The sequence below is a fragment of the Labrus mixtus genome, chromosome 12 (genome assembly GCF_963584025.1).
Source record: "Labrus mixtus chromosome 12, fLabMix1.1, whole genome shotgun sequence".
Lineage (NCBI taxonomy): Eukaryota > Metazoa > Chordata > Actinopteri > Labriformes > Labridae > Labrus > Labrus mixtus.
In genome coordinates this window covers 19,496,166-19,510,240 of record NC_083623.1, presented here as the reverse complement: position 1 = coordinate 19,510,240, position 14,075 = coordinate 19,496,166, and the positions used below count along the sequence as shown (strand labels likewise).

Sequence of the window (14,075 nt, the reverse complement as noted above, 5' to 3'; positions counted from 1 at the left end):
ATAGCAGTATTACATGAGGTACAAAAAAAGTCTGCATTACAGCGCTGATCGCTCAAAACCTCTCATGACTCCATTAAGGTTTATAATTACCAGTGTGCCCACAGGACACTCACTATCTGTTATTATTGCAGCCTTTTATTCACAAGACTTAATTTTTCTTATATTAGGTGTTTAAAAAAAGTGTAGATAGTCGACATTTGAGCCTCATTAGAGAGCAGAAAAGAGCCCATATTCCATTTTATTTTTTCCACATAAAGGCGTGCACAAGCAACCATATTTGTAACCTATGACAGAGCTCCAACCTTTGAGGTTTCAGTGTTGGAGTTCCAGCTCTGCTCCCCCAGGGTTTGATAGGAGACTGAAAGACTGGTTTATCCCACAAGATGAAGCGGTCAGTGCGGTTCGGAGCTCCTGTGAGCACAGGGGGGAGTCCACACAGCGCTCTGCTTGGGGTAAGATATACACTGGAGAGACACGCTGGGATCATTAGACACAGAAGAGTCTTAAAGGGAGTGAGAATCAGCCATGAACTACACTGCAGCAGGTGGATAAACAGACCTGCACATCAATTGTGTGATTTTTTTTGTGTGTCTGTTTAAAGCTGCCTTTTAAACTGTCCATGAATGAACTCCTCTCGATTTGGTCTACAGTTGTGGGTTTTTCAAATGCTAATGACTTCTATACAGATGGCAAGAGAGATTTCATGGTCCAAATCCTGTGTCCAAAGTTACTTTTGAAAAGTAAATTCAAGGTTTTTTTTCAAGAATTATTGAAGTCTCCATGCTTAATTTATTAAAAACCTTTTCTTTTTAACAAAATGAAAAAAAAACTCTGGTGTACACAAATATCAGTGAGACTTTGTTTGTGTCTTTTTCAAAATGCCATGGATTCTGGTTAATTACAACTATTGTAGGAGTAAAATTCTTTAATCTAAAGCCGTTATGAAACACAAAATGTCAATGTTTCGAAGTGTGCTTTTCAGTAGCTGTTTTGTGTAATCATACGAGTCTGCACATCAAAGTTGACACACTGTTTCTATTTTCTTAGTTTTCTGTATTGAAGATGAAATCTCAGCAGACATGCGTCAAAAGTTTAGAATAAAAAACCCACAGAAAGTGTATCCAGACTAAATTATTCTATAGCTAGTAAGTATGGGTTAATCATTATAATTGTTTTTTCTATAAACTAGTGAGAATAACAATTCAGTATGGATTAATCAGTAAGTGTCAGAAAAATTGGTAGACCAAAAATATCCCACTTGGCATGTTATAGAAAATACATATCACAAATATAAAATATAGAACAATGAGGACTTGATACACAGAAATTCTTGGAATGCTGTTTAAGATCCAGTTAGTCCCTTTGGCATTTCTAGAATGATTGAATTTTGTTATTCCATTTACCTGTTAGTTGTGTGATAATTTGAGAGATGAAAGTGTTTTGGGTTCATGCAGACAGAGAGGAAACATAAATATTCATGAGATGATTATCACTTACATGAATGAGTCATGTTGCTAAAAACTGCAGCCAAATATAAAACCAGAATACCAATGAGCAAAGAAGTGGAGCATAATACCTGAGGTGTTTTCTTTCTGTCGTCTTACTTATTGCAAGGAGACACATCACACACCCACTGGTCATTAAATACCTTTTAAATCCATCATTCATTTCATGAATGTCCTTTGAATTAAAAAAAAAAAAACACTCTTTGTTACCACATGTGCTGTTATATTCTGAAAAAAAAAGGTGCAATTTCACAAATAGGTCTTGGAAATCCATCCATTATTTATACAGCTTGTCCCAGGCAGGGTCGTGGGGAGGATGGAGCCGTCCCTTGTCATTGGGCGAGAGGCACGGTACACCCTGGACTGTTCGCCAGTCAATCACAGGGCTGACACATCGAAACAAAGGATGCTGGAATATTCAAACTCCACAAAGAAAGGCCCTGTTGGACGGGGAGATTCTTGGTGTGAGGCAAACGCGCTAACCACTGCACCACCATCTTTTACGGTTTTGGAAAGATAAAGAATAATCATTGTAAATTGTCACAAATTACAAAAATGAGCTATTTTGCGGCAGGCAAGTGCATTTTTGAGAAAAGTTTCTGTGTGGATTGAGCATTAGGTCCCTCTTTTGATCTAGCAGTTTGCACAGTACCGTTAGAGTATCTAGATGAGGAAACTATTCCACTATGGCAGGCACACCTCAGTTGTCCACGGATACTATTTCCCTTATATAAACCTGCACACTGGTTCCATGTGCACTTAAATGACAGCAGCTTGTGATCTGAAATAGTCTGCTGGGTTCATCTTTTACGTCCCTTGCAGGTCGCTTGCTTATATCTCTGGATGTAGAGATTAAACAACTCCATTTTTCCCAAATATTTTCAGTGAAATTTGAAGAGATTTATTTAAGCATTAGGCTTTTAATGAAATTACCAGCTTCGTCCACTACTTCGGCGACGTTCATGTACCACTACCCCCCCCTCACCCCCTTCTGCCTGACAGGGAGAGTCTTTGCTGTGAGGTGCATTTGTGAATAAGCAACTCAGGAAGATGTCAGGGGCGGTCTGCCTGGAATTTTCCAGAAATGTTCAGCGTTATGTACAGTATGTGAAAACAGCTTTTAACACTTTCTAATCCTGCAGCTGCCAGTTTTAGGTCGTTTTTCTCTCTGCCAGGATTTCTCTATTTATTGCTTGTTAGCCACAGCTGGGTGAAGCTCCACTGAAAACGTGGTGTACAATAAAAAAAAAGCCCTTAAATCAGGTCGCTGGCCTTCCAGCTTCGTTATCTGTGATGATCTGAACAGTGTGTTCCAGTGCTGCTGAAAAAAAGACACATTTTCCCTCTGGCACATCACTTAACATGTCTCATTTAGCAGGAAAATAAGCAGGTCACACACCAAGAGAGTTACGGTCACATCCTTTCCTCGCTCGATACAAAATTACATGATTTGAATGAGAACAACTTTTACATCTCTTCTTCTTCAAGTTTCACTTCAATTGAAACGGTACATTGAATAAGAGGGGGCCTTCAACCTAAAGAAAAAAATAACACTTTTTATGTGACGGCCCTCCCACCAGCAGGGCCTGTTATTGTATTTTTGCCCTTCTGTCTGTGTGTGTTTGTGTCCTGGCATATCATGGTGGGCGGTGTTCCGCCACACCTTGGCAGACCTGGCCAGTCTCCATGGTGTAGGCTATTTAAGATCAGGCAGTCATCATCATCATCATCATCATCACCATGTTTTGTTGTAGTTTGCTCATGTTAGTTTAGTTTTACACCATACAACATGCAGCACACACCAAACACTCACAACAGCAGACACAACGATTCACTGACAAACACACCTGACCCTCTTTGTAAATGGTTATTATCTTCGGTACTTTGTAATAAACTTTATATCGTGTTGTTAAAACCGTACGTTTCACTTGAGTTTTTCAGGCCTTAAGAGCCGAGTCATGATCTTTGAGAGGCATTATACTTTTCAAACGGTGAACACTGGACACAGGGAATAGAGACCACTTTCCGCCACTCACAGAAAAAGTCTCGTCGTTAACCTCGTCTCTAATGAACTGCTGAGATGAAATGAAACATGAACATAGAGTGGAGTGCAGAGAAACTTGTTAGTTTGATGATGTGTGCCGCTCTTAATGGGAAAAACTGAGCTCACAGTAATTTGTTAGCCTGAGTTAATGTCAAACCATAAATACTGCCTGATTGAGTCACCCCCAAAGTCCCTGTTAGAATTAGCATTCTAAATATATCTATTATTTATGAGTGTATTATTTAAATGTCGAGCAGTGGGTCCCCTGAGCACAGTGCGAAGGGGAAGTCCACAGCAAGTGAACAACAGTACAAGGGATTGCCATTTAAAAAAATGGACAGAAAGAAATGGTGGAAAAAAAGAGCATCGTCTATAAAATAAACATCGTCTGACAAAGAAAGGGGTCTGTCATAATGAGCACAGTGTTAGATTCAGTAACAAAAGATAAGGGGATTTATCAAATACCTCTATACTTAAATGTGTGTGCTCTTCATTGGTGACATTATAGGAAACACAATGTGGCTGAAGTACCTCCTAGATATCAGCTCAAGGAAGGAGATCAACACGAAGACAGTTGGCTAAATGTTTTGTTCAAAAAAACATCACAGAGTGAAACATATCAATTTCAAAGCAAAAGCTTTCAATGTCTGTTCGTGATAAAAGCAGGTGACGCGCTTTAGTCCACCTTCTTCAAATAAGAATGAAGCAGTGAACATCTGACTTTTACCAGGAGTCAGGATTCAGCCTCAGGCAGCTTCTGAGAGCAATCCTCCACAACTCCTCTTTTTCTAGGCAGAATTCATTAAGTGAAAGATGACTGAAGTGTTTTTTTTTACGTGTGGCTGGTTGGCCTCTCTGTTTGTTTTGTTTCCTGTAACTGATGCTGAGAACCCCCACAGACCTGAAGACCACGTGTGAGCCCAATCTGAGAGAAGAGTCAGACACTCTGCAGAGAGACATAGGTCTACTGTTTACCTGTGCTTCCAAAATGCTCACTGCTCACTGATATCGGATAGTCACCATGACAAATCATGACTGACTGTTTAAAAGCCTGCATTCACCATCACCGTTCATGTAGAGTTACCTGAGGGTGGCAGCACTATGAACATCAACCCCCGGACCTTTGAAAATGTCACCACTCTTCATTCTGCTGATGTGTGTTACTCCCATCAAGAGAAGTCCAGACAACGATCAGCAGGGTACTCATTTAACACTTGAAGAGAAACATTGCTATTAAATTTGTCTCTTTGTAAGGGGTAACAGCAGATCTGCTAATTAGATGCGTTTCTTTACATGGACGGATAAATGGCACTATCGATATGGAAATCTTTGTTTACTGTATTCCTTTCTACTGCTCTTAACAAGCTTTTAAACACAAACATCATTGCTGCGTGACATCTGAACCTTCAACAACTGCACTTCTCTAAGAATAAAGATGCTACATTAGATCACAGATGCATCGATCTAAACTGGAAATGAAATTGCTGATAAAAAAAAGGTTTGAGACCTCCTTTTTCAAACGTTTGCCATCGTTTACAGTATAGCTACTTGACACACGGGAATAGTATTGGAATGGAGAAATGACGTCTAGGACAAGATTGTCCTCATTTATATATTTGCTTCTGTTTATAGTGATTAATAAAATGTAACATTGTCTTCAAACAGCAGGTGATCAGATCCAGGTAGGAAATGATGAGTTTAATAGATTATATATCTTTTTTTAAACTTTATTTTAAAAATCATTTTGCTTTGGAACCTGTCCATCACCGTGAAGCAGTGACTCAATCTCAGACAGAGAAAAGTCCCAGGATGACAGTTAGGTATATGAGTGTGAAGTATCACTTTCCTCTTTGACACAAACTTCTCACTGCTGATGAGGAGGTGGAGGTGTGAGATTCAGCGGTGGCAGCGATGAAAAATGTCAACGGCAAATCTAAGATGACAGCCACTTCAAATCACCTCAGGATCAACAATGACCCCCTTCACAGTAAGCTAATGGGGAAAATCTGCCAACCGTCCACACGCTGCGGAGCGAAATGTGCTTGACCACAGCCGTGTGTGTTTTGGTTTGTTGCCTGGCGATGTTCTCGCCCGTGTTTTGATGAGATTTGCCGAGAGCACTTTCCAGTCTTGAAGAGATGAGGACGAGGAGTCAAGCTTTATCTGTGATCCGTCGGTGTCCTGTGACAGCTGTCTGCAGCATCGGAACATGCATGTCTTTGCTATCCCATAATACATCTCTGCCGCTCAGTGCAGACAGATCAGCAATCCAATTTCACATGGGATCGCACACTGCTGACTTAAGGGGTGACGAGAAAAGCTGGCCCGAAGAATTAGATTAAAACAGTAATGTTAAGGGGTACCGGTTGGCCTAGTGGTCAGTTTGCATGGACCATGTGCAGAGGCTGTCGACCTCGGTGTGTACGGCCCAGGTTCAATTCCTACCTACGGCTCCTTCCTTCATGTCGTTCTCCCTCTGTCTCTACGCGCTTTTTTGAGCTCTAGCAAATGTCCTATCTGGAAAAAGGCATAAAAAGCCCCAAAATTAAACTAAAAAAACAGTTATGGTGTAACGGAGGGAGATACAAACTTGTGGTTGTAAAGCTGCAAAAAGGTCATCATTACTTTCATCATTGGAGCTGCTACAGAAACAGAAACACTAGCTCCTAATTTGCCCCAAAGATGAATCTCCACTCTGTAAAGATTCTGCAGTGTCTGTAAGGACATCAAACACGCCAGTTTGTGCTCTGTGACCAGCCAGACAATAATCTCTGTGGACAGCTGGGAGTGCAGATGTACACAGTCCTTTAAATATCAAACACTAATGCATAGTCATGTGACATAAATAGACTATTGACTGCTCTTTGGATTGAGCCATTAGAACAGAGACTGCCGGTGTGTTCAAAAGACTGCTTTACATTTGTCAAACATGCAAACAGTATTTTACAATGCCTGCATGATTTGCATGACTACAAAAGCCCAGAACCAAAAAGATTTCCTTTTACAAGATTTCAGTGGTTTTACAGAACCATTTCCTGTCTTTTTTGTCTTTTCGATTTCCTTCAAGAGGTTTAAAAATCCAACTCAGATGAAGTGGATACATCAAAGCAGAGACAGAGAGGATAGAGACGTTGCCAGGTTTTCAGAAATTGTGACAGGAAAAACAGACGGGTTTGATGAGCGCTCCATTGTTTGTTATAAAAGGTCAACCTGGATCCCACCCCCTACAGAGAAGACAGAAAGAGAGACACAGGAGGAGCCAGGCGAGGATATAGATGTGATGAAACATGAGGAACATCCTGTCACGGAGCGATTGACAACACAGACAAAGATAACACTGACCTGAAGGTGTTTTTTGACCTGTTGTGTTATCCTTCCGCATCTGCCAACCGTTTCAAATTCATGGGGATCTTAAATCAAAATCATGGCTCAATATTTTTTGGATGAAAATAAAAATGACATTCTGTCTGTGTCTAGGAGTGAAAGATTTCTGATAAATCTCATCAAAGTCATCACTCTGTCCGTCTGTCAAAATTTTGAAGCTCCGTCTTGATTAACAATCACTGCAGCATAGGTCGGTCTGATTCCAGGATGGAAAGCTTTAATTCTCCCCACATGGTGCAGAGACATCTGGACCTCGGTACAATCGCTCCTGGTAAACATACAATCACAGCTTCTTGTTAACACTCTAAGGTTTCCATGTATCATCTTCAGAAAAAAACAAAAAACCAAAGCTTAATCCTCGCTTTGCTCCCTCGAGGTCCACTGTTTGTGAATGACTCTGTTGTGGACGCCTGGCGGCAGATTTGTTTGTCCACAAACAGTTTGATGATGTTTGTGTTTTTGGGAAATTAGATTATAAAGAATTCATGCATGACTGATGGCAAGTTAAACAGAGTAGAAGGAAAATTAGATTGGTGAGTTTGATTGAAATCAGGTGTATGCATCTAACTACACAAGCTATGGGCGCAGACACACTGCCTGCGTTTTGTGTAACGGCCGTGTCACGTCTCTGTTTTGATTTCGTCATATATGTTAACGTGTCAGAGCTTACTGTCGGCGTGCACAGAGAATAGAACGCTCGCCTATTTCTCTCGGCCATAATAGCAAATGACAGGCATGAAGACGAAAGTACAGTTACACTAACAGTGTGATTTCAAAGTAAAAGCCCAGTCTGGCATTTCTGTGGAGAAATTTCCCTTGTTTGGACAGAAAGCTTTTTTTCTTACAGGACAGTTGTTTGTTAAATAAAGTTTCTTAGGCAGCTTGCTGGATTCCCCAAAAAACTTTATTAACCAAAGTTAAAAACATGAAGTAAATAATAATAACGTAAGAAAAGGTTAAGGACAATATTTCTTCTGGTATACTCTCTCTCTTTGCCTGGCCCCCTCTTGCTCCAAAGGCATTTGGATAAAAAAAAAAATAAAACCTACGTTGGGGAAATTAAGTATTTCTCATCAATTCCTTTGGTCTACGTCTTGGGGAAAAAAAGTCCTTGCAGATCAAGTGACATTTTCCCTCTGAATGTTAATGACACACAGTGAGTCTGTCGTAGGGCGACGACACATCCACTAGTGTCTAATAAATCAAATCAAATCCAGGAGTGGGAAGTTTGTTTACCGCTCTGCTCCTCAGAAGACGATAGGCAGCTTCTGCTGTTTACTATTTAGGGAGACGTTTGAGTGTGTAATTCCAATTTATGTTAAAATGTCAGGAATAAAAACAAACAACACAATATCCCTTGACAGTTATATATATCAGCTATACTATTTATTAAGTATGAACAGCATGAATAATGTAAAAGAACTGGGTGAATCATCTATACCTTTCTGTAAAAAGTAATACAAATCAGACTGGTGACATTTCAAGCTGCGAGGAGATTTGTTTTCTCTCACTTCCGTTGAGTTTTCTTGGCTTTCTTGATAATGTTGCAGAGTTTTCATTAACACCCTGCTGAGACTGTCTGCCTGGAAAATTGTAATATTTTGTTGATGATGAAGGTTAGAATGTTTGATAGAACAATGTGAGTTTCCTTCCCAAGCTGAAGCCAAATTGTAAGCTCTCACTTGCCACCCTGCAACCCCCCTCCCCCCTCCACCCTCCCTTACTTCCTCATCTCTGTTCTGTCTCCTTCATCCAGCTCCCCCAGCATGAGCCTTTTTAAACTTTAATCATCTCATTTTCAATGCATTTCACAGCAACTTGTCACAATGTTATCCTGATTTTCAAAAGAAGAACCCTCCCCTCCCCCTCCCCCCTCCCCATTTAGCCTCAATCTCAATATCTCAACGACTCTTTGGTTTCAGATTCCACTACCAGTCTGTTCATTACCGAGCTCCCTGACATAAGAGTGATGCTGACAAAGAGAGGTTTTACTGATGAAAATTTAAAGGCTCTGCAGAAAAATACAAAATAAACTGCTGCTGGAGGTGATGCACAGTCGTATCACACTATTGATCCACACACTCGTACGAGTTTTTCCCTCAAAAACATTGAATATTTTAAAACCTGACTAAAACGCAACTCATTAGAACGTGTCTTATCTATGACGGAATTTGGCTGCAATCAAAGGAGAGCAGAAAGCGAGGAAAAGAAGACATCTCTCACAGGAGTCCTGCTTCTTGTGTGTTTCTTTCCTTATGAGTGAGTCAGAGCGAGGCCATGACACCTGCTGTGCTCTGGATACCGTGTTGTGTTGGTCACAGTGTGCACTTTGCAATCCACCGGCCAGCTAACCCGGCTGAAAGCAAAGTCCTAAAAGTCACAATATCTGATGTTTTTTTTTTTTCCAAGAAGAGCTGCACTGATTGTTGCTCTTAATTCCTGTAAAATGTGATTTTTTTATGAGGCTGAAAAAAAAAAAAACTTTTGCAGAATTTGTTGACATGAATTACAAACTAATATTAAGAATCAAAAGACAAATACGATATGTATAGTATAACATAAAAATATGACGTATTCAAAATTCATACTACTATAGTGTTTAAACATGTATTGGCTAATGGGAGGTTCATTGATAAAAGAAAGGTCAAGGTAGTAACGTCTGTCATTAGATGACGTCCTCAGTAGAACAGAATGCTTCATTTGGCCTCGGCTCTTAAACCTGCTTTCATGAACACCCAACAGCAGGCTCTGCATTAACTCCCCATCAGGAGGAGGTATTTATCTTGAGTGACATCAAGTGATGAGTAGAAAATGGATAAAAACTTAAATATTAGTATAGTATCCAGTGTGATTTTCTAAAAAGCTTTGGCTATGTGCTCCTTTGTTTATCCGGGGAACAGTTCAATGGTCAAAGTAAACTAAGCTGTTTGTAGATTGTTCTCCCTGTTCCTGCGTGGGTTCTCCGGGTACGCCGGCTTCCTCCCACAGTCCAAAGACATGCTCTTCAGGCTAATTGTTGACCCCTAATTGCCTGTAGGTGTGAATGTGTGTGTGTCGGTTTACTGTCTCTATATATCAGCCCTGTGATTGGCTGGAGAACAGTCCAGGGTATACCAAGCCTCTCGCCCAATGACAGCTGGGATCAGCTCCACCCCCTGCGACCCCGAATGGGAAAAATGGTAAGGGTTGAATAAAGCTTCAGACCAACTGATCATAAAACAAGTATATACAGAGGTTTCCATTAAACGTAATTGAATAAAATGATAATAGTTCAATTTTAATCCCAGATAATATGTTCAGTGAGTAATGAAATACTGAAGAAGCCAATTAAGAAAACTGAAGCAGAATAGATCTGAAAATAAGACAGTTAACAATCTAATCTTACTGCTTTGAACCACTTGGAATCACACAACAATTATAGTAGATTATTTTGAAATACAATGTCACTTCAGGACATTTGTCTATGAAGAAATGATTCTGTATAGCATTTAATCCTCTGTTTTACCATGACTGTCACCCTGTGACATCTAATAATTCACACTAACCCCGGAGGAGAATGTCAAAATGAGTTGTTACTTAGAGTTGTGTTGTAATTTATCTCCCTGGTGATTCAGCTTTTATTTCACTGATCCATGATGTACAATTGAGTCATAATTTATGTTAAAACTAGGCACAGTTTGTTCTAACAAACAGCTGGAGCAACAGGCTGCAGATACAGAGCTTGGGACTTTTCAGAGACCGGCCCTGCAGACGAGCTTTTTGACAAAACACTGCGTGCGATGTTGCAGCCTCACAACTGACCAGGTGCTCGGGGCCCTTGTTAGAATGCCTTTGCAGGCCACAATAGAAATGAATAAGAGCAGAACCAAGGTTTAATAGTAACAATAACAGGGCCTTGATTTACCCGTACACATTCCCTCATAAAGTTTATATCTAAACACTTTTGCCCTCACGTGCAGGGTAACACATTGAATTGCTTTGTCAGCCATTGAATGATGACAATGGCCTCAGGCGGAGTTGGACAGACTTTGTTTGGGTGTGTAGTTATTCAGGCGTACAAAAGCATGGGCCAAAGCAGTGTCAGAGGAGATTTACTGTGTTTATGGTCGGTGCATTCAGCGGGGTATCTAATCATGTGCACTTACAGGCTAAATAAGCAGAGCATTATTTACCTCTGCTCTTAGAGGGTAGGCTCCACCAGGAGTGAGAGAGAGAGAGAGAGAGAGAAAGGTGGGGGAGAAAAAAAAAGCCTGCAAGGATCTGCTGAATTTCAAATTGAAGCAAAAGATCCGACAGTGAGGGTGAGTGTTAGAGAAAGATGAATGGTATCCATGGAAATAAAGCCAGAGGAGAGGCTGAGGTGTCTGACTGTTTTCCAGTTAAGACCCTTTCCTTCACACACACTGCTGACAGCCAGCTAACACACATTGTACGACTATTAGCCAGACTGGTCAAGCATTTAATTGTACAGTTTATATAAGTGGAAACTAAATCACAGATATGCTTAACAGCTGATTTTGCAACATTTATGCACAAATGCAGCACCTGAGACTCTGGAAATCAGTCTTGAAATAAAAAAATATCATTTGGATTGAATGTAGTTTTTTCATACTTTTTAAAAGCTTACTTTTAAAAAGGACCCTTTATTTAGGGTCAATTTTGGATGTGTTCATCTGTGACTTTAAATATTTGTTTGTGTCATTGAGGCTAATTTATTACCACTATAGGATCAAATATCATCTTAACTCTGTGACTGATAATTATGGGTATTGATATAAAGATAAACATGTCATTAATTTATCTATGTAAGCATTACAAAACTCTAACCATCACTTCTGACAGCAGCATCTATCTGGGTCACAGTCAGAGGTCATTAACATAACGAAAGAAGAAAATAACAGAGAAGACAGGACGAGAATGCTATTTGGCACAGAGAGAACACGAAGATGGGAGGAAAACAGTTTGGCAAGAATGGAGCATTGGAGAGAGAGAGAGAGAGAAAGGGTGAAAGAGAGAGAGACCAGAGTTGCTGGAGTAGGTGAGACGGGTGGACATGAAGACAGGTGAGAGTTGGATTTTGCACAAACATTTGAGCAAGTGAGAGAGAAGGAAGCTTAAAGCCCGAACAGCATGGAGAATGTTGGAGATTATGTCCAGTTGGAGAGTTTTACGGATTTAAAAGTTTAAACAGGGAGAGACAAAGACGTCAAAGAAACTTGAGAGAACAGGAGGAGACACTGAGATGTTTCCATGACGACTCAGGGAAAAAGCAGGTGTTGCTGAATCTGATTAAACAAGTTGTTTTTTTTCACCTTAGACGAAGCCGAAGCCACCAATCCTGCTGGGGTTATGCCTCGCTTGACTCCTATGTCACTGCTCGATGTCGTCACAGCGACTGTAACAGGGGTGGGGAGGAGGGAGGGGATGACCGGGAGGGGGAGGAGCCCTGGTCGGTTGTTGCCGTTGATGACGGCGGGGGCGCAGCTGTGATTGGCTCCTCCATTGTGGAGGCCAGAAGGACGGATGTCTCTCCGCTCCCAGGGTCCTCGGTAGTCCCTCTCAAAGCGGTTGTGGTGGCGTGACATCACTTCCTCTTCCTCTCAGAGGGAACAATGAGGGCAGGCCTACATGAGATGGAAAGAAAGAGCACAGGTCAGGTGTTATCGAGAACATGTTGACACTAACGTGTAAATGCTCACAGCATCTGCTCCCAATGCACCTGACAATGAACACACTGGGGTTCATTTGTTGCTTCCAATTCCTTTTCTCAGTCATTAACAAAACATGCAAAAGAGGGGGAGAAACAAGTACTGCTTAGCAGGTCTTTGAAAGCACCATCAATGCTAAAAATCATAAGGAGGTCAGTTTGCCACATAAAGCATCTTTGCTAAACGACAAGAAGTTAAAACAAAACAGCTGAGTGGAACAGCAGTATCATGACCCTGCGGTCATAACTCGTTCATCTGAACAGATATTAACTCCTGCAATTACAGCTCATCTGATACATTGAACGGCCGCTTAATTCAATCAGATCAGCCTCAAAGTGCAGGTGAGGCTTCTTCTGTTTTTACAGCAGAGGATGCTGTGATGTGCAAAGAGGCGACAGTGAGCTGGGATTACATCAGGATGTGGTACGATGCTATTGTGTAGCATGAGCAGTATCACTCTGTATTATATCATAAATCAAAGCGGTGCAGGTTCTGAGCAGTGAAATCTATCACTGAGGGGATTGTAGCACTTTGTACCTCTCATCACCAGAGGCGACCGGAGTTCTTGAAACATATCAAAGAAATAAATAACCTCAAAACAGGTTAAGCCCCCCCCCCCCCCCCCCCCCCCCACATGCAAAATCCCCAAGTCTGTGAGGAAAGAATGATGGCAAACAGTGATCTTTATTCTGCACGCTGGGGTCTGTCACGCTGCTTCTTACCTCACTTAAAAGGCAGATGCCTTAAAAATAAAATAAAAAGCGTCAACTCTGTGTGTAGCTCTGCATGAGTTTTTCCTAAAGCAGCTTATACTGTGTGAATGGCTGTTAATGCAGGTTATATTTTGGCAGGATTAAATACAACCACATGCAAACGTCCAGCTAAGAAGGTGAGAGTCTTTGAGCATTGTTGTTGGAAATATATATCTATATATTTTTTTTTTACAAAGGTTTGATGTGAGCGATACACAATGCAGCCTGTGGTGGGAGCACTGGTCCTTCTGTTCACTGACTAAACCCTCTTTCTGTGTCTGCTTTGTCTTTTTGTCTTAATGCACTGTATTCGCTCTCATACAAGCTCGGGTCTGTACATAAAGCAAAATGATATGTAGCCATGGATTGAGAGACTAAAAGCTACAGGCCAACTCTCTCACACTCCGCCGCTCACTCTACAATAACCCCATTTTAATAACCTAACATATTACAAAAGAAGACGTGTCTACTATCTTTGTAAAATGTTGAAGGGGGAGAGAGTAGACAGGGTGCTTGTCCAGCAGAACAATGTCAGAGTTAGTGCAAGGTAATATTTTTTCTTATCATCCATGCTCCACACAATAACAAAACAGGTGAACAATGCCTTCATAGAAAAGGACAGGGAGGTTAGAAAAAAATAAATAAGGAAAATTATCTCTACAAGAGTCAGAATTGAGGGCAG

At 40.9% G+C, this 14,075-nt stretch overlaps 1 protein-coding gene across 2 annotated transcripts in view; it reads right to left on the bottom strand.

Annotated features, from left to right (window-relative positions):
* The window catches only part of LOC132985210 (kelch-like protein 29), a 139,939-nt gene that overhangs the window by 82,441 nt on the left and 43,423 nt on the right, over nucleotides 1-14,075 (bottom strand). For both annotated transcript variants that reach the window (XM_061052462.1, XM_061052461.1), the window contains exon 3: nucleotides 12,246-12,557. In XM_061052462.1, coding sequence (XP_060908445.1) covers nucleotides 12,246-12,518 — 273 coding nt within the window. In that variant the 5' untranslated portion in view covers nucleotides 12,519-12,557. The remainder of the gene's footprint in view (nucleotides 1-12,245; nucleotides 12,558-14,075) is intronic.